Source organism: Juglans microcarpa x Juglans regia, chromosome 5D, assembly GCF_004785595.1.
Source record: "Juglans microcarpa x Juglans regia isolate MS1-56 chromosome 5D, Jm3101_v1.0, whole genome shotgun sequence".
NCBI classification, from domain to species: domain Eukaryota; kingdom Viridiplantae; phylum Streptophyta; class Magnoliopsida; order Fagales; family Juglandaceae; genus Juglans; species Juglans microcarpa x Juglans regia.
Window position 1 is genome coordinate 4,932,005 of NC_054602.1, and position 20,673 is coordinate 4,952,677.

The 20,673-nt window shown below is 39.2% G+C and overlaps 3 protein-coding genes across 6 annotated transcripts; 2 read left to right on the plus strand and 1 right to left on the minus strand.

Moving 5' to 3' along the window:
* The first annotated feature begins 208 nt into the window (after positions 1-208).
* Positions 209-5,257, plus strand: LOC121265290. Its single transcript, XM_041168857.1, has 3 exons — positions 209-718; positions 875-3,513; positions 4,094-5,257. The coding sequence occupies exons 2-3, from the start codon at positions 925-927 to the stop codon at positions 4,730-4,732; spliced, it is 3,228 nt and encodes a 1,075-aa protein (XP_041024791.1). The 5' UTR covers positions 209-718; positions 875-924; the 3' UTR covers positions 4,733-5,257.
* Positions 5,258-5,728: 471 nt separating this feature from the next.
* LOC121265294 lies at positions 5,729-10,140 on the minus strand. 2 transcript variants are annotated; one of them, XM_041168862.1, is made up of 7 exons: positions 10,034-10,140; positions 9,310-9,582; positions 9,042-9,212; positions 8,742-8,960; positions 8,490-8,579; positions 6,337-6,456; positions 5,729-5,944 (listed from the first exon to the last, which is right to left on the minus strand). In XM_041168862.1, the coding sequence occupies exons 2-7, from the start codon at positions 9,547-9,549 to the stop codon at positions 5,900-5,902; spliced, it is 885 nt and encodes a 294-aa protein (XP_041024796.1). In that variant the 5' UTR covers positions 9,550-9,582; positions 10,034-10,140; the 3' UTR covers positions 5,729-5,899. The 2 variants fall into 2 exon arrangements, 1 of the variants encoding a protein (XP_041024796.1); XR_005940647.1 differs by having other exon boundaries at positions 5,875-5,944; positions 8,445-8,579.
* Positions 10,141-10,214: 74 nt separating this feature from the next.
* Positions 10,215-19,796, plus strand: LOC121265291 (regulation of nuclear pre-mRNA domain-containing protein 2-like). 3 transcript variants are annotated; one of them, XM_041168858.1, is made up of 10 exons: positions 10,225-10,356; positions 11,033-11,059; positions 11,156-11,282; positions 12,695-12,942; positions 13,955-14,011; positions 14,322-14,474; positions 14,572-14,728; positions 17,599-17,738; positions 17,940-17,975; positions 18,569-19,796. In XM_041168858.1, the coding sequence occupies exons 2-10, from the start codon at positions 11,033-11,035 to the stop codon at positions 19,454-19,456; spliced, it is 1,833 nt and encodes a 610-aa protein (XP_041024792.1). In that variant the 5' UTR covers positions 10,225-10,356; the 3' UTR covers positions 19,457-19,796. The 3 variants fall into 3 exon arrangements, with proteins under 3 accessions (XP_041024794.1, XP_041024792.1, XP_041024793.1); XM_041168860.1 differs by lacking the exon at positions 11,033-11,059 and having other exon boundaries at positions 10,215-10,356; XM_041168859.1 differs by lacking the exons at positions 10,225-10,356; positions 13,955-14,011.
* The last annotated feature ends 877 nt before the right edge of the window (positions 19,797-20,673 follow it).

A 20,673-nucleotide genomic window follows, 5' to 3' on the forward strand; every position in this document is an offset into this window, starting at 1 on the left:
CCGGCCACAAAGGCAGAGGGAGGGGATTGGGATTGGGAACAACGTTACCTTATAGGTTCCAACCGCCAACTTGTGATATTATACTGATGACCGATGCCGAGGAAAGTCAAGATGGTCCCCACAACCCCCATCTCACTATTTCTTTATCTAAACCAATCCATGGCGATGGCGATTCCATGCAGTACGTTCCACCTTGCTATTTCAATCTCATTCTCATTCTCACTCTTTGAATCATTCCAACAACCTTAAATGTTATGCGCTGAGATTAAGGATAAGCAATCAAACAAACCAGCCAACCAACCGACCAACATCGTGTTAAGTTTGATTGAAATCCAATGGTGACTACGTAGATAAAAAAAGAATGTCTTTTTCAATCTCTCTTCTTTTCGTGCCGCCCCATTTTGTCTCTCTGTAAAAAACGATCAAAGTTCATGACATTAGCATATGGCTCACCACACCGATTCTTCTTCTTCTTCTTATAAACTATAAAGGCTTTTCATAATGTTAAATAGATAAAAGAGAGAAAAGGGTGAAGGAGAAAGATCAAAAGCAGAGGGATTCTCGTTGTCTTTATTTTTCTCTGCTTTCTTTAATCCGAGCTGTGTTCAGTCTTTCCTCTTTACATTTCTTCTCATTTTGCCTTGTATTCGTTTTCTCCACCGGGGAGATTCTAAGATTTTAAGTAACGCCTCTCTTTCTCTGACTTTCTAGTTATCAGGTATTTAATTATAATTTTTGTTTGATTTCTTTGAATTTCGTTTGTTTAGATTGTTTTCCAATTTTATTCTTCTTCTTTTTCAATTTTATTGTGTTTACTTTTGGGACATCGTTTTCATGGATCTAATGGGTTCCATGGATTTTGTTTTTGGTACAGTTAATAGAAACGGATTGGAATTGGAAAGATCGTCGGAGATTGAGAGACAAATGGGATCAAAATTGGAAATTGCAATTCAAATGACGAAAATCTTGATCCTACCAATCAGAACATGTTATAGATCAGTTTGCAGTCATCCATTCCTTATGGGTATGCTCTGTTTTTTGTTATTTGTGTACAGATCTTTTCCTTTTGTATTCTCCCTTTTGGTCTCTGCATCCCCTGTTTTGTTCTGCACTGCTCTACTCCTGGGGACCCTTTTGAGTTTTGGGCAACCCAACCTAATGCTCGAGATTGAAAAACATGATGATAAGGTTAGCCACGCCCAAGATGTCTCATCACTTAAGGCCCGGGTTTCGGGGGATACCACTGTTGTTGTCGATGACGAGAGAGATGAGAACTTTATTGTAGAAAGATACACAGGAAAGGGAAGGGATATAGTAGAGGAGGCTATTGAGGGTGCTAGTTCGGAAGATGAGGTCGGGAAGATTGAGACAGATGATGGTCTGGTTGATTACGTGCCACTGATTGATCACAGTTCACGGGAAATACAGTTACATGAGTCTATTGATGGTTCTAGTTCGGTGGAAGATAAAGTTGGGAAGACTGAGATAGACAATGGTCTGGTTGATTACATGTCCCTGATTGATGATAGTTCCCAGGTAATTCAGTTGCAGAAGCGAGCAACTGGGGAAGTTGAGGGGTACTTTCACGGTTTGGAGTTGGAAAGATATAGGGGAATTTATGAGGAGAACTTGGGGATTGAAGGAGTGGAAGGAGTGGCAAATGATGGGGAGGCAATTGAGAATCAATGTTTTGTGGTTCACAAAGAGGGAAATGAGATTCTTGAAGTGGAAGGTAATAGTATTAAGCACCCGGGAGAGTTAGTTGATGCTCGAAAGGGAGATCAATTGGATTTATCTGCTAATGATGATGAGGATGGTGATGATGGGTCTTCGGGTTTGGGATCTGATCTGGCGGAGAGTTACTCGCCAGCTGCTTCAATGGCTGACATCATTCCCATGCTTGATGAACTCCACCCACTTTTAGATGTGGAAGCTCCGCAGCTGGCTCATATGTCCCATGACGAGTCGGATGTTGCTTTGGAGCACTCTCATGAAAGCAGCGATGTCAGTGTTGAGTCGGATGAAGAATCCGAAATTCATGGAGAAGTAGAAGAAGATGGTGTTGACGAAAACGAAGATGATGAGGAGGAAGAAGCACATGGAGGTAAAGAGGATGAAAGTAAATCAGCAATCAAGTGGACAGAGGATGACCAAAAGAACCTCATGGATCTGGGGACTTCCGAGCTTGAGAGGAATCAACGCCTGGAGAATCTCATTGCAAGGAGGAGAGCACGGAAAAACACGAGATTGATGAATGAGAGGAATTTAATAGACTTAGACGACGCTGATCTTCCCTTTAATGTACTATCCATTTCAACGGCAATACACAATCCTTTTGATCTCCCTTACGATCCCTATGATCCACCTGGTTCGGCACCGTCTATTTTGTTGCCAAGGCGAAACCCTTTTGATCTTCCTTACGACCCAAATGAAGAAAAACCTGATCTCAAAGGAGACAGTTTTCAGCAAGAGTTCACGACATTTCAGCAGAAGGATGCATTATTCCGTAGGCATGAAAGTTTCAGTTCGGGACCATCCGGCCTTGGGGGTCCCAAGCAAGAGAGGCGTGCTACCAATCTCAGACCCTTTTTTGTGCCCGAAAGATTTAGGTCAGAGGGGACAAGCTATTCCTCGTTCGAGAGACAGTCTAGTGAAGTTAGTGAATCGAAGTTAAGTTCTGTTCCTGACACTGAATCTGTGAGTTCTGCTGCTGACCAAGACGACAAGAGCGTCAATGAACAAGATTTTTCTCGAGAAACAGAACTCATCTCCAGCATAGGCCATGCTTTTGATCGTGTTGAACGTGGAAGCCAATTGTCTGAAGATATTGATTCTGTGGAGATGGAACCAGTTGAGAGGAGGGATGTTGGCCATGATGAGGCTGAGATAACATTGGGGCAAGTGGGAAACAATGCTAAAATGGATTCTGGCTTGTCTGAAACCAGAGGGGTGGCTATTCCTCTGGAACATAGTAACATAGAAATTCACTTAACATCACAACCAGATGTTGGCCATGATGAGGTCAAGATCATATTGGGGCTAGCGGGAAATCATGCTCAAATGGATTCTGGCTTGTCTGAAACAGGTGGGGTAGCTATTCCTTTGGAACTTAGTACTAGTGAAATTCATTTAGGTACAGAATCAGTTGAAGAGGACTACAACAGTACTTCAAGTTTTTCATCGTTGCCGGAAATAGATGGGAATGCTGAAAATGAGGGATCGACGAGTTTGGAGCCAAGGGGCAATGATATTGAAGAATCGGGTAGTTCAATGCTACCTTCCATCGAGGAGCCAGATTTCCACGTTCAGAGTGGGGAGGTGGATGACAACCAACACGAACCTGTTTATGATTCAAGTCCCCCAGCAGGTGAAAAGATCCTCCATTTTCCTTCTATTTCTTCTGAAATGTACAATTCGCAAGCAGAGATATCCAAAATGAGTTCACTGCCTGTATCAGTTGAAACATCTGTTCCTATTTCCGATAAGGGATCTGAGTTGTACAGTGAGAGCAAAGTAAGTCGTCTGGTTGTAGTTATGCTGCTACCTTAATATTTGCTTATATTCTTGCTGTACTTTTTGAAATGTTGATCTTACTAACTAAAATTTGTAATTCTCTTCAATAATGACTTGACATCTCTTTTTTTTTCAGTAGTATCAAGTGGCATACGCTATTTTGCAATTCCCTGTTTGGAATGATTATATTCAGTAACCTTCTTGCTTTCGCCATAGACACCCAGCCCAACAGAACTAAAATGGCCATCCTTTTTAATCTTGACCTTGGTGCCTTTTTGTATGTATGCTACCTAGGTGATGGGTCTGCAGAAAGGGATACTTGTACCAGAGAAACTAACATAAGAAGAACTCCAAGTTATTTTCTTATTTGCTGATTTTCCCCCGATCTGTCTGCATATCTCGCTTTGTGGTATTTGCATGCTTGTTTAAACAATACATGTGTGAGACATGACACCTTGATATTTTTGTCCTCTTTATTTCAGTTAGATAGCCATGTCGGTTTGTTTGATTGATCTTTATGGCATACACATCACTTAGAGCATAAGTAAGAAACTAATAGTGGTGCTTTGACATTTAACAGGAATCAAATAGCGTCCAAACAGAATCTGCAGAGGTTGTGAGAATCACCGAAAATGGAGATGTGCCAGAAGTCACTGATCCTGAGTGCAAAATTCTGCCAAATTTGTCTTCCCCAGCTTTGGATTCTACCCAAATTGATTTCCCAGCCGAGAGTCCTGAATACAAATCACCTTCTGGTGGAGTGAATTTGAAAGCTGATATCCTTGGGCGAAATGTAAATGAAGATCAAGCAAAGGTCTCAAAAGATTTAAACTATTCAGCAGAAACTTACAGTCCTCTTGATGCCCTGCAAACTATCAACGAAGAGGGTGATGAAATAAAAGAGATTGATGAAGAGTTGTTGGAATTGGATACAGTTGGGGACTTTCGTGTCAAAGAATTTGTTGGTGCTCCACATGACATTAACCTTGGGGATACTTACTTTGAGTTGTTTTTCAAAGATTCAAACTGTTTAAAGACTGAGATGGACCTCCCGATTCTTGAAGCAAGATCACTTGAAGATATCGACTTGGCTTTTAAGCAACTTCGTGAAGGCGCAGATGTTGAGGAAGTCATCCTCCCTAGTATGGTTAATGATTGGCTAGTTGTGGAAGAATCCAAGGATCATGTAGAAACCAAATTCAAACTTGAAAGTAGTTGATGCAAAATCTCTGGAAGATAATCATACTGCTCTCAAGCAAGTCTCCGAGGCTAATCTTCATGAGCTGCCAGAAGCATTGGATTTGAAAGAGAAATCGGCATCAGTAGAACCATATGAAATGGGTTCTGCCAAGGAGATTGAATCAACAGATGTAGGATCTGGTGTTCAAGGAACTAGCACAATCGCTGCTGATAAACCAGAACATGGATCCGATGACAGTTTGAGCATATCAGGTACTTTGGATACAAAAAATAAGGAGGCAAAATCTCATAGTGCAAGATCCAGTGCCAGCTCTGGCTCAAGCCCAAGTGATTCTGACTGAAAATCAGGACTTAAGAAAGTGAGAAAAAAACAGAGCGTGTCATTCATGGTCTGATCAATGCTAGTTGCCTTTCTGTTTTTTTATTTATATGCATTGCTTTCTTCAAGAATGAGTTTTGGTTTGAATCATTGAAGCTTGAGAGTGAATAACAATATGAAGTTTATTGGGAGAATTTCTTTTAAGCTCTGCATATATACATAAATTATTTTTTATGTTAGATTTATATTTCGCAGTTAATTTTTTATTTTTTTAATCTTTTATTTTTATCTGCCCCTTCTTTCCATATCCTTGATCCAACACATTCCATTAATTTAAGATGATCTTGAAGGCAATTATGCAACGGTCCCAAAAGCTCTACTATCGAGTTCATGGTATTCCCATGTTTATTTCGTAATAATACTGTTACACTACAGTTTTATTTAAAAATAAATTTGACCAAATCCTCGAGCTTTCCTCCATTAACCCATCTAATAATTTCCCACGCCGAGGTACAAAAATAGAAAGAACCATAACATAAACATCTCAGGAATGAAAAAAACTAAAAATGATCATCCACTAGTGTTATTATGGGAATCCTATTGGCAGGCAACCAAATTCACCACAAATTAACTCTAATTTAGCACCAAATCTACAATTATCAACTATGCAATTGCACAAACTTCAAACAACTCACATAAGAAAAAATCAATAGTCGCATTTGATATATAGAATGTTAACTCCACACATGGTTAGCCCCCAAAAGAAAGCAATAGCAAAGAAAAGATGCTGGGGTGGAGGGGTAAGATATGGACAGGATTAAATCATTTTTTGACATAAACAAATATCAAAGTATAGACCAAACGAAATTACTGCCTTTGCTTCTTTTGTGCTGGCTCTGATGGAGTCCCAACCTGCCAAAGAGATTTGTCCACTAGACAAGCTCAGATATACCGCTTTCAACTTTAGGATTCAAAAGAAACAGAACATGTGGGAAGACCTCAATGCATGCGTCTTAATTAATCACTTGTTTAGGTTTTCCTACTAGTATACTAAGAGATTCAGACCCCGGGTATACTTTGCATCATTATTTTATTTTTCATGTTTTCAAAAGGATCTCTTCAATCTTTCCTCTACTGGACAAGATATGAAAGGCAGGCACTGATAATTGAATTTTATGGGCTAAAAATTATTTTCGGTCCCTGAAGTAGTTTATAATTTCTACGGTTCTTTTATAGAGGCTGCAGAAAACAAGCAGTTTAATTGCCCTATCTAGCATCATAATCAAAATAAAGAAACTGCTTACCATGCTTGATAGCTGTTCACTAATGTAGGTCATTGATTTCAGCATGGCTTCAAGTGTGTCTCTACTAAGCTGAAACTTCACCTCAATTTCATCTGAATGAGACTTGCTGTAGTCTTGCAGCTGCAAATAAGAAGATAAGAAAATGACACTCTATAAACCGAGATGGATGAGAGACAAAGAACCGCATACAGAAGGGAATCATTTCACAGTAAAGGTCCTTTCTCACATCCAACTTAACAATTACATGAGAATATTTGCAGTTCAAATATTCAAAAATAATAATGCACATGTCCTTCAATAAGAAAGCCAGTTGGCAAGATTGTTTTGATGAGTAATACATTTCATTAAAAAATGCAAAAGGCACAACCCAGATACACCGGATGTATAAAAGAGAAACAACTATCAAGTAGTGGAAATAAAGAAGAAAGTTGAGAATGAAAGTTTTGAGCCCCTCCAATGTTCATTCTTGGTCCTTAAAACTTAACCATGCATTTCCCTCCAAACACATCATATGAACAAGTAGGGACCATCTTTCACACGATCTGCTACCCAACCCTCTACAATCACCAAAAAGACACACTTCTCATCTGGACATTATCCAAGTCAAACCCATCTAACTGAAGAAATCATTCCACAAAGCACTAGCAATCTCACAATGGAATCGAAGATGATCAACAGACTCTCTATCGTCAACTATACATGCAACACATCGCAATGATATTTCTTTTACTTTGATTATCTGGTGTGGAAATCTTCACTAAAGAGGTTGTCCAAGCAAAAACATTGCTCTTGAAAGGACTTAGCTTGCCATATGCTTTTCCAAGGAAAAAGATAACAAGAAAGAATGAACATTATATAACCCTCTCTTGGTAGGAGCTCAAAGACGCTATTCTTCCCCACCTTTCCTCAATATGGTGGAATATAACAGATTTAAAAATGCATTCAGAGAGCTTTCATGCAGGAATGTCAATTGAGAAAGTGATTTTAAATGAAACCTTCCATCTAAGGATATAGGTAGTGATAAGAGGTAGAACTTTGTTGCATTTATCTGAAAAGCCATCAGAATGTCATCACAAACTTCCCTAGTAAACCCCTTACCCCAATCCCAAATAATGCAGTCATCTGAACTTCAAACTCTCTTTTATTCAAGATCATAAATTGCCAATCTCACTCTTCAAAATTGATATGTTTGCAAAGGAATTGACCGAATCAATACTTGACTTTTTTTTTTTTTTTAATGTAAAATGAAAATTTTATTGATATGAATGAAGTAAGCAAAGCCCATGTACACAGAAAGTATACAAAAGAACACCTAAATAGATTCTAGGAACCAGAAATTAAAAACAGAAAATCAAGAACACTAGTTCTGTTAAACACATGGCTGAAAACCAGAGTAATAAGGTGTGCACAAAAAAGTTCCAAAGTTCCTCCATTGTGTGCTTGCTATCTTCAAAGCACTGATTATCCACCACCCTCAAAGACATAACCCAAGCCACACAAATTCTTCTAAAGATCTGATCCCACAACACTCTTGTCACCTCACAATGCAGTAATAAATGTCCACTGATTCCCCATTCTTCTTGCACAAATAACACCAATCCATAACAACTCTAACTTAATTAAGACCATTTTACTAGTTTCATATCTAAATCACAAAATCTCAGGACAATTGTAGGTAGATGCCGTCTCAAAATTGATCATAATATTAAGGGAAAACCTTCAGTAAGTCTATATCATATCATATTAGATTTGGAAAAGAAATTTTCTTCATTTCTTTAACATGACTTCTCCCTCCAACTACTCACCTACTCATTGTAAGTATAACCCTATACTCTCTCCACACACAAACATAGTCACACATGCACATATGAAGGTGCTTTTAACGTGAACAGGACTAATTCACTAACTTTTAAAGATGGTGGTTTGGACAAGTTTAGATCCTTCAATAGTGCCAAAAGCTCCAGTGAAAGTTGGCATGTCTTTCTGTTATTTTGATGCATTTCCACAGTAGAAAATACACTTGTGCCACTGGAAATGAAATCATGAAGGTGCAAACAATACTGACAAATGACAATCAGAAAGTTAACAGGGTCACCCATTAATCTTACTTGGCTTCTAGATTAAAGACACAATGCTGCTCTGGATCTATATACCTTCAGGCTAACGACAGCCACTCTATTAGTTGGTGCAGAGTTGCGATTCTCAATAGTCCAATTCATTGACTTGAGGCAGGGTAGACTTTCCTATAAATTAAAAACCAGTTAGAGCCGGGATGTAATGTCAAATTAAAATCTATTAGCACTTCATAACAATCATAGTTTGTAAACTTGATTCCTATGTGATGTCAAATGAGAAACATAAAAGGGAAAAAGAAGAATCTAATAAACCTAAAACAAAAAACATACCAAGTCACTGGGAAGAACAGCATCACGTTGGAGCCCCGAAGCAGAAACAATGGGTGTGAAAGCCCCAAAATCGTTGCCTCCGCGATGGAGTCCGGCACCGGGATCATCTTGACGAGGCCATGGCGGAGTCGAAATCTCGGAAGATGATAGCAAAGAAGTGAAAGACGGGGGCACACTTGTACTCACCTGATAGGAAACACCAGTCCTAGGAAACGTACGCTGGAAATGAGAAACAACGATTGCAGTAAGTTCAAACAAGAACAAGTGCGTGGTTTAATTTGTAAAAAGAAAGCAGGTAACCTGTTCTCTGGAGCAATCGTCCTTCCACAGACCCTGATACTTCTGGAACGACAAAACAAGGATGCTTTGTAGGTCAAGCGGAAGATCGGGTGGGAAAAGCTTCAGAAGATGATCCCCGCTGAAGTTTTCGTGTACGCATTTTCTGATGAGCGAACGAAGGCATGCCAATACCTATTATGCTTATTCATATTATCCATCAAGGAAATAACGAAATAAACCACAGAGAGAGAGAGAGAGAGAGAGAGAAGGGAATAATCTATTGACATACGGGGTCCAATTCGGAGGAGAAGGAAGATCGAGGAGGGACTGAATGTGGGACTTCTCGGGAGGACGGAGACCGGTTCTTCTCGTCTTCCAAAGGGTGGACAGTATCTGGTCCACAGCTTCCTCCGGCTTCACTAGGCTCGAGAGCTTTTGCAGTTGTTGGTACAGTGTTGCTCCGTCCTCCATTTCTTTCTCTGACGCTGCTTCCCTCCCTGAATATGAGTTCCCTGGCTGTTCCTCGCATGCTTTATCCTTCGGCCCTTTTGGATGCTTAAAACTAATGTTTAAATTTCATATCGTATCGATCGGTTTGGTCGAAATTTTTCGTTTTGTAAGTATTATATCTGTTTTGTATCGATTAAAATATCGACCAGTACTGGTCATATCGAACTCAATTTCGATCTATACCAACCTATATTTCGATCGATACTGACCAATATTTCAACATGTATTTTTTTTTCAAACTATAAGCTTATTTTTTAACTCTCAATTTAAACTAAATTATTTATAATTTATATATATATTTATATATAATTTATTTATATATAGATTATTATTTTAAAATATAATTTATATATATATTTATATATATAATTTATTTATAAATCGACTATCTTGAAATATTATCCCGAAATATTATTTTAAAACGATATTAATATCAAAATATTTCATTTCAATATTTTAATCGATACGACGCTAGTTACGATATTCAAAACATTACTTAAAAACTGTAATTTTAGAAATTTTCATGCCCCAACAATTTAAAGGCCTGTGATGGCTAGGCCCAATTATATTTTAGGCTACCGTTCCCCACGGGCCCACACAAGCACTGGACAGAGCGTCACTCACCGCTCGTGCCACCTGCACATCTCAAGTATCAGTTCGATCGTTTCCTCCACTTCGAAAAAAAAAATTAATAATAATAATACAGCAGGTTGTCTCTGTTCTAGGGTTTTTGAGTCCTAACAAATCTGTGTAATTCAATCCCAAAGCCATTCTTAGGTTCTGTAACTTGAGTGGGACTTTCTTCAGCTCTCTCGCCTTTTTGCTGGTAAATCTTAACCCTTTAATCATAGTTTATGTGCTTTTCGTGATGTTGCATGTTATGTGAACAAAACCCTAACTTTAGTTTTGGCTTCCTTGTGGGAAATTTAAGGGGAAAAAAACACAAAAATGAAATTCAAGATTTTGAATCGTAATTCAAGATTCTGGATCGTATCTTTTGTTTGTATTTTAACATGCTCATTTGAGGGGAAAAAGTCTAAAAGGGTGAAGACATTTTTTTATAGAAAAAGTTGGGAATTTTATTTTTCAAAACAGATTTAGAGCACCTTACCTTTTTCCCTCTTAATCAAACTACTTGGATTTAGATTATATGATGGAGAATGTTATCCTATAAATAAACTCAATCCACTCTCTACCATAACCTCGATGTTATCTACACTCTACAAAACAATTTTTGTAGTTTGACATGATGAAAAACTTCATTCTTCAGTTGTCATTGATATAATAGAACCTGAAACATACACACTAACGTGGACTCATTCCTGTTAAATTGAGCATATATTCTCGTGTGTATTTTGGCCTTAACACGGAATGATCTGAAACATATACAAGGGCCCCATGCTTAGCTCATTCACGCTTAAAGAACTATTTTTCCTACTTATGATAAAAAAGAATTGTTTATCCTATTAATGTAAAGATAAATATCTTGCCCATTTGCAAAGATGAGGAGATGTGCTAGCATTTCACAAGTGAGGATTTTACCTGTTTTTGTTTCTTCCTTGATTTTTTTGTTGACAGCCAGGTTTTCTCTGTCATTTCAGAACCGTAACGCTTTTTTTTTCCGGAAATATAGGACATCCTTCACGGAATGTAAAAACTTGGTAAACACCAGGATGAGCAACAGCGAATTTGATGGACAGATTTTGGTTGGGAAATTATCGAAACTCAACAATTCGCAACAAAGCATTGAATGTATCCTGCAATGAAATCCCAATATTTATATCTGAGTTATGGTCATAACAATTTTACTGGTTGATGGTTTTTTAGTTTGTCTGTGTTGTTCAGTTATAAATTCACCATATTTATTGAATTCTTACATAATTCCAATGTTTATTTGAGGAAGCGTGACAGTTTTCTTTGTGGCAGAGTTAGCAATAGAACATATATAAAACAAATGTTTACGGCATATCTTATTTTACAAATTACAATTACTTGTCTCCCTGAATTTTATACGTGACATTGGAACTGCTACTGTTTTTCCACTAATTTGTGCTTTTTCTTATTCTGAAACATGCTGCATGTGCATTTGTTGTCATGGACTATTTAATATCGTGGACATCATCTGATCTTGGTCCATTGAAGTCTATGGGCTACATGATCGAAATTAATCCTCTCATCTCCCTTAAGCTTCCCATGCCAAGCTGTAGGCAGGATTTGATCTCAGATTTCTTCTGCAAGGACAAGAGACTCTAGAAACTAAGTTAGCTAATACCCACATATTTTGGGCATCGTCACTGATGAGAATATTCTGATATGTTTTTGACGTGCAGAAATACTTCACCTTAAGCTATGGGAGGCTTGAATGCCATATCTCAGAAATACCTCACCTTAACATACTTATCAAATAGAGAGAGAAAGATTATGAATCGAATTAGCTTTTGATAAATTGCAGGTGCTTAAGTACCCCTTTGTCATAGCTCCTTGATATTGCTTTAGCTAATGATGAGCTTCCAATGGGTATGAACTTTTAGTCCATCCGTAGTTAATTGTCATTTTTATGTTGTTTTATTTTATATCTAATACTGTTGCACTCGCTGGTTCAATGGTTGGTTCAGATTGAACCAGCCAATGAACTGGTGGACAAGTCTGAATTTTTAAAATGGTCAGCTTTTTAAAATTATAGAACAATAAGATCTTTTTTCTTCAGATACTCAACAAAAAAAATTACACTAAACTAACATAACTATATTATCTTTATGTATTTAATTTTAATGAATGTAATTGTGCTTAAATTGATTGAGCCGGTTCATATGTTATCAACAACAATGATTGTTGGAAACTGTAGTGCATATTATGCTTGATTTCTTTAATCAGTGATTGAAAACTTTTAAAGGAAAAATAGATTCAGACAGTTTTTGACCAAATGTTCAACATCTTCACATAAATGGTCTATAAATTGAATCCCGTTGAACTTCCTGTGTACAAGGGCTATGTCTACTTCTTTCATATATATAATATTCATCTCTTACTTATAAAAAAAAAAAAAAATTGAATCCCGTTGAAATGGTGTCAGTTTCACATTTTCTACAGACATGAGTTTTTGTTCCCATTTGATACTGTACTTGGATATTGTGGTATGTTTTTCTTTATATTTTTTTAATCAGCTTTGTCCCATTGGTGTATCTCTCACCGGAAAAAGGCAAAACAGATTGTTGAAACATGGGATAAATTGTTCAACTCTTCTCAGAGAGAGCAGCGTGTTTCTTTTCTGTATTTGGCTAATGATATTTTGCAAAATAGTAGGCGAAAGGGCAGTGAGTTTGTGAGTGAATTCTGGAAAGTTCTTCCTGCAGCCCTTTGTCATGTTTACAAAAATGGTGATGAACATGGAAAGAAGGCGGTAACCAGACTGGTAAGTCTTTTTTAAGTTAATGAATCACTTATAGTTTCTTGTTTCACACATGCCACATTAGACAATATGTAAGAAGTCATATATTAGAGAAATTCTATTCGCAAGCCGGCATGGAGGACACACCTTCCACACCATTGACATGGCATAATTTGATTTGTCAGAGAACTTTATAAATTTGAATCTTGCAAATCAAATCTTGCCTTTTAAGCAGTGTAGATTGTGTGTCCTCCACATTGGCTTGCAAGTAGGACTCTATATATTATACTTGTTTGCATCTATATGTCTAACTTTTCTGGCTTGCATATTGATAGTTATTCTATCATGGGTGGTATTTTGTTTGTTATTGTGTTTTTTTAATGGGTAAGATAAAGATTTTTATGAATGATGAAAAAGGGTGTCACCACTGTTAACAGTACATAGGAAGTATGCATGAGATCCATCTAACAAACAAAAGTAAAAAGAGCTAAAACTTCATGAAAAGTAGAATTAGAGAGAGCAACATGATCTTGGGCCATTATCCAATGAAAAAAAAAAGGTATCTAGAATGAAATACTTGTGCTTCGACATTGATTTTTCACAATGATCAAAGCTTCGCTTCTCTCTCTCTCTCTCCATAGACACCATAGTAAACATGATGGAGTCATCTTCCACAAGGTGCACCAATGGTTGCCAAATTTCTCTTTCCAATATGTTAGGAATTCCATCACTCGAGAAGGTATCACCCAGGTTATCCCAAAGAGGCCAAAAATCATGTTCCATAGAATGCTAGCAACCTCACAATGTAAGAAGAAGAGATCTAACGACTCCCCACTTTTCTTGTACATGCAACAATGATTAACCGCCCGCATGCCTTGCTTCCTCGTCCAAGGTAAGAATCTTTCCCAATGCTGTTGTCCAAGTAAAAAAAGCCACTCTATGGGGAGGCAGGTCTAGGATGAGCTGTAGACTTTGACATTCTCTATTCGATTCCATACTAGTTACCCTGGATTTTCTAATATGCAGTTTATGGCAGGTGGGGTCATGTATCCAGGTTTACTTCCCAAGGGTGGATTTGAAGGGCCCTACCTTGGTGAAGTTCCATGTCATCAAATTTTAGGAGAAAATCCCATTTGGCTCTACCACTTCTTTCATGAATAGTGCTCTAATTGTGTTGCCTACTGTCTTCCTTCCAATATTTGGCCCCATGCCAAAAATTTGGAAGTCTTGATGTTGTACAATGGAGAAATCCAGTTTGGCATCCACCATTCAGTATTTTGTGTTGCTTCATGGCTCATGAATGTTGCCTTCATTTTGCATCTAGTCTCGTTACATTATTCATTGACCTTTTTTTGTTTTGTATTGGGGGGGGGGGGGGGGGGGGGGGTTGGTTGTTTGTGCAGGTTGACATATGGGAAGAAAGGAAGGTTTTTGGTTCTCGAGGGCGGAGTCTTAAAGATGAAATGCTGGGTAAGAATCCTCCTCCTCTCGTGAACAGTGGAAAGAGTTCAAATCCAATCAAGATAGTGAAGAGGGATGCAAACTCAGTTAGAATTGTAAGCATATAGCTTTTTGTATCTAATTATAATCTGTGGTTTTTTCTGCTGTATTTTTATGTAATTGATCTTGGTTCTTTGTTTATCTTAACTTCAGAAATTGGCTGTTGGAGGTCTTCTAGAGAAAATATTTACTGCATTTCAATCTGTACTTGATGAATATCCTGCTGAAGAAGTCGCCTTAAGTAACTGTAATGCTACTGTACATCACGTGGGTATAATTGGGCAAGATGTTGAAAGTGCCTTAACACAAGGTAAGGGTTCAGTGATGGGATTTTATGTTCCTACATGGAATTTTCTTCTAACATAAAGCTCTGAATTTGGATTAATGGTAAATAATCATTTATCACATAATGATGATTAATGATAAATGTAAAATTTATTTGCTGAAATTATTATAGTGAAAAATTATAGTCTTGGAATTTGGATGGTGTGTAGTATTAAATGTGAACTAGTAGTAAGATATAATTAAAGCTAGACCCTGGAGGAAAGCCTTATAGTTGTGATGTTTTCATTGACTTGTTTGACATATGATGTGTAGGATGTGGCACCTTTATTGGAGGTCCATCTGTCTATTGGAGAATAGAATGTCTGATGAATTGATGGTTTTAAAGCACTAGCTCTAGTTTTGTTGTTTTTTATGTCGAATGGTTTTTGTTTATCCATTGGCAATGAATTTTAATGTACTTCTCCTTGCTTTGGAAAGAAAATAATATACTTATGTAAAATAAGAACTACATGCTCAGCTTGGAAGCAAAAAGCTTTTCAGCAGTAATATCTTCTGTTGTATTAGGGATGGAGGGAGGGAGACGGGAGGGTCCGGAGGGATAATTTGTGGACTATGAACAAAAATGTTGTTCTATTTTAAGATGTTTGCTCTAGTTTATTTTAGTTAAGGCAAGGAACATTCTATGTAACTTAGGTGTCAAACGACTCTCTCCGTACGTAAGGAAAACTCTCTCATACATAAAACCCTAAGGAAGCCGCCGCCACCCTTGCTGGCGAGTGACCTCTCATCGTCGTCATAGACAAAGCCGACGGGCCCCGGCGACTTCCCTGAGGGCCGTCCGGCATCAGTCCAGAGGAGAGAGAAAACAATACGAAGCGCGAAAACCCTAAGGAACCAGATTTGCCGCCACCTACCCTTCGCCAGTGAGACACACCGCACCTTCGGCACAGATAAAGCCGACAGACCTCGGCGACTTTGCTGAGGGCCGTCCGGCGTCGGTTCAACCTCCGGCGTCTTAGATTTGCCTCTCAGAGTACTCTGGCGATCCTCCCGAAGGCTCCATTTGGTCGTGCCATCGACCCTGAAGGCTCCGGCGAGTGCTCTGGCGAGTGCTCTGGCGTCTTTTGTGATCACGATTTGCAGCTGGAAACAACTCTGCAGTGCTTGCAGTGAGCACGACCTGGAGTCCACAACTTCGCAGTGCTTCTCTGAGATGATGAATGGTTGTTGAAGAAGGGGAGTGTGTCAGTATGGGTTCTTCTATGGAGTTGGCCATAGAATCTAAATCCTTTACATTGGTAAAGGAGGGAGCATGTTGGCCATTACTGAAAGGAGTCAAAGGGTGATATCTAAGTTGGTTCTGGTTTCGACAACAGTGCAGTGGCTGGCCAAGGCCATAGAAGCGTGTACTAAGGATAAGAAACAAGATTTTTTCTCCACTGTCCTAGAAGGTCGACGCAGTTTCACAGCGCATCGCTGCTTGAATGCTCGCGGACGGTATATGGCAGTGGAGGAGTATGGTGGTGGGGGGAGGAGGAATTTTATTTTCATTCCTGAAGAGGGGGCAGTGGTTGGAGAAGGATGGGGGAGGTGCTGTGTCATTTTTCATTCGGCAAGAGAGGGAGTGACGGCTTGGAAGGACAAGGTGGTGTGGCAGGGAGGGAGAAAATGGAGAAAGACCCAAGTACATCCTCTGTGGCGAGGCAATCCTATGCGGCAACTATAAAAGACGGGACATGCTTCGGGGGTTCAGAGTGTGGGGGTCTGTCAATCACGCCTCAAGACTAGCTTGTCGAGATGCACAATTCTCTAAAGGAGATGGAAACCCAACTTGTCGAGCTGAAGACAGCGATAACTTTCTTGTCTACGAAAATAGATCGGCTTTCAGTTGGAGGCAACAGGGTGGTAAGAAACATGATAGGCCCGAATCCTTTAAACTTAGAAAAAGGAAAATGGAAGATCGGATTTGGCCCTGCCCCTATAACCAGATCCAGGAAAGTATGGCAGGTCGAAAGGAAATCTGGGTTATTTGAAATGGGGTCTACATCGGGTATTGGCGTAGAGACATCAGTAATGGAATGTCATTTGCCTCGTGTAACACAAGATAGATCGATAGTCGGTATTACACCCTTGGTCTCTGAAGGAGATGTAGGATCCGCTATCACCCCAGAGGTAAAGGAACTTGTTGTCACCCCAGAATCTCCAATGGGGACTCCGATACCATTGGAGAGAACCAATGGAGTTACTGGAGAACCAATGGGTTTGGCGTTGGTGCCTTGTGTAGAGGAATGTCTAGAGTCGGGAGTGCAGGTTGATGGGGATATTGTGGCTCCCCTAGTCTCTCTTCCTCCAATAGCGGATTAGATTCTGCCTAAAGTTAACGAGATTCAGCAGTTCGTGGGAATTTCACATGGAGGATGTGAAGACCAATTTAACGAACTAATTACTGCGATCGAGGCAAGCCGCACACTTGAAACCAAATCAAGCTTCAAGAAAAGCAGGGAGTTACAGCGTCTCTTTTCGACAATCAACTACGACGCTAAGGGTGGTAGTTCAACTAGAGGGAAGTCTAAATGGAGGGTATTGTGAATACGAGAATCAAGGTGTTGGGGTTGGTGTTCGGTTAGAGTTTTAGTTATACAGGAAACAAGGATTGGGGTTGGGTCTGATGTACTTTGGGTTGGTTTTTTTATGGGCTTTTTGGAGAATTAGGGGCTTGTTGGGTCATTTTGGGCAATGTGTTTTCTTGTATACATTCAGTGTACTTGGTTTCTCCTTTTGATATATACAATATTTTTACTTATCAAAAAAGAAGTTTATTTTAGTTTGTCAGATACTTTTGCATGTTCTGCCAAGGCTTATTGATTTTTTGCCCTTTTGGGGTAATGACATTAGGAAATCAGCAAGGATCTGCTGTGGTAGATGAGCTGCAAGAACAAGAAGTGATACTTAAGCAATGTGTTGGGCAACTTGAGAGTGCAGAGGCAACTAGGGCTTCCCTGATTTCCCAGCTTAAAGAAGCACTTCAGGACCAAGTATGAGTGTGTTATTTTTATATTTTCAATCTTTTATTTTTATTTTTATTTTTTTGATCGGTAAACAAAGTTTTATTGATAATAAGGATAGGCAATAACCGGAGTACACGGGACTACTTTAAGTCTTTTATTTTACCTATCCAAAAACAATTATATTTTAAATCTTAACCTGTAACTGCAAGTAATCTAAATTTTTTTCAGGAATCAAAGCTGGAATTTATTCGCACTCAGTTGCAAGTAAGAATAAGCATCATCTCTCTATCTGCTACTTGGAATTGTTTGCTACTTTGAAATGCTGCTTGGAAACGAAATTTTTTTGATGTTTTGGCATTTGGTGATCATTTCTCAAAATCACTTTTTGGGCCTCATTATTAGATGAAAACATCTTTCTGCATATGCGCCAATTTGATAGTTATCAAGCCATTCTGCACTTTTGTGGAAAGTGCCGGCAATGGAGGGTGAGCAGAAAGTCACCTGGTTTGATAGTTCCAAGGGTAGAGATTGCTAATAGGGTGTGACACTATTTGACTTGTAGAATGGGCTTGCTCCAACCATTCTTCATGTGGAAACTACTTGCCAATGAGAGCTTCCAATTGCACTTTTCATTTCTTTCGGGAATGGTTACTCTCCCTCTCTTCCATAATGAGTGTCTCTTCTCAGATTTGTCTGTTTTATAATGGGTTTCCCATTCCAAACCAATAAAATTTTTGCTTCCGACAAAATTTTAATGGTCAAATATTTGTTTCATCTTTTATCTTCACCCGGAAGTTTATCTCCTTTACGGAAAATATTAAAGTACAAACTAAGACTGAACGGTTGTGGCTTTGTAGGTTGCTCGGGATCAGATTGAACAAGCAAGCAAGATTAGGAAGAGGCTAACATCACCCACTGTTCCTTGTCCCCCGGCCACTACCATGAACCCAACAACAGAAGCAACAAGGGTTGTAGAACAGAATCTGCTTTCAGTTCAATCAACCAGTACCCTACCTCAGACTGCCCTTATGCAACCACCTGTGGTTTCTTTTGCACCCACCAGAACTACTGAAGAAGAGAACAAAAAATCAGCAGCAGCTGCAGTTGCTGCTAAGCTTGCTGCCTCCGCATCCTCTGCACAAATGCTTACCTCTGTTCTTTCATCCCTTGTTGCAGAAGAAGTTGCCTCCATGAATGGTAGCATAAATTCAACTGGATTTAGTTCGGCACTCTCCATGTTCCCTCCAGAAAAACGGCCCAAACTTGAGAAACCAATGCCTGTTTCTGATGAAAGCAGTTCTGATGTCAGCAGCACAACCTATTTTGCCTCTCTGCAACAGCAACCAATGACCAATGTGCCACCTGCACCATCTACTAGCTCTTCACAAGCCAGCCAGATGCAAGGTCCCTTTGCTGCCCTACCATCACCACCTCCACCACCACCTTTATCCCCTGCAAATCTACCAGCGAGTCAATATGTCCAATCTGCTGGACTGGTTGTAATGCCTTATGGGTATGGAGCAAATACTCTACCCCCTCCACCTCCTCTTCCTCCACATGTTACAATGAGTTTGGCGAGGACTGCCCCCCAGCCACCTGGACAGCCACAGCCTCAGCCTCAGCCTCAGCCTCAGCAATCACAACAACAGCAACAGCCAGTCACTGGAGGATTTTACCGGCCACCGGGTGTTGGATTCTATGGGCAAAGCCATCAGCCAACAATGCCGCCAGTACCTCGGCAGTGAGTTCCCACTGAAATCACTGGGCCACATATTTTGTGGGCCTTGAGTACCTGAATTATGGGCATAGGAATCAATGCCAAAACCTCAGTTGTAAGTTCCTCTTGAAATCGTGGAGGTTGGATTGTCATTGAAGAGGTGTTGTGTCGTTATGTAGATTATTAGAGAGTTAGTGATGTCTTCTTGACTTCAGCTGAAGTCCTGCATGCACCTCTCCTTAAAAATTTCACACCTTCCCAACCCAATAAGTGCAAAGGATCCTTTTGATGCCTTGGCGCTGGCAAAGGAGTTACTGGATATCGATGCTTCAATAATAGAAGTTCTCAATGTACCTTTACTGACTGCATTAGCATCGAGGCTGTGATCATCAAAGAACCTGACTGGAGTCTCACTAATGTGGTAATGAATCCCACAATTGCATGTGCTTTGTACTTTCTGTTTTTTATTTTTTATTTTATTTTTTTTTTGGGGGGGGGGGGGTTGCCCAGCTGCCTCCTCCCTCGTAGCTGCTACCAAACTGACTAAACAATCCCCAGCAACCATTTCAGTCGTAAGCTTTCTTTGGATCTAGCACCTGGCCTGGGAAATGATTGCACCACCGTGCATATCAGATGCTGCTTTTTCAGGTAGACAGTTCTAAAGGAAGTGACGTGATTAAATGGTATATATTGTAATTATAATGCTACTATATGTATTAAGAAAAGACCAATTTGTAGTACAATTATTCTCAACTGAGGTCTTCTAGTAGAGAGCCATTGTTGAATGGAATTTGTTTTTGTTTTTGTGTTTTTGTTTTTGGCTGAGTTTCTGTTGACTGCATTTGGTTGTTTGATGTTGCTGCGTATGAATTTGGCGTTCAAAGAGGATGGTGCTTTTCTCGCGATTTGGGGATATTGGTATATAAATTCTGTAGTTTCTGTACCCCTTCAGCAAAATCAAGACGTTCATATTTTAAAAAAGAAAAAAAAAAAAAGAAGAAAGAAAGTGAGGGAAGAAAAGAGGTGTATCTGGCTATGTGAAAATTAATTTTCCCTTACGGTACTGTCAGTTCTTTCCAATTAGAATTTATCGATAGAGACAACTCTTTTTATAATCTTAATTTAAATGGAATGTATTTTTGTAAAATAACTTGACATAATTACATAACATCATTATTTTAGAAAATGTTGGTGGTAATTATCAACAACGATTATCTAACTAACGTCTTCGAAAAAATTGCACTT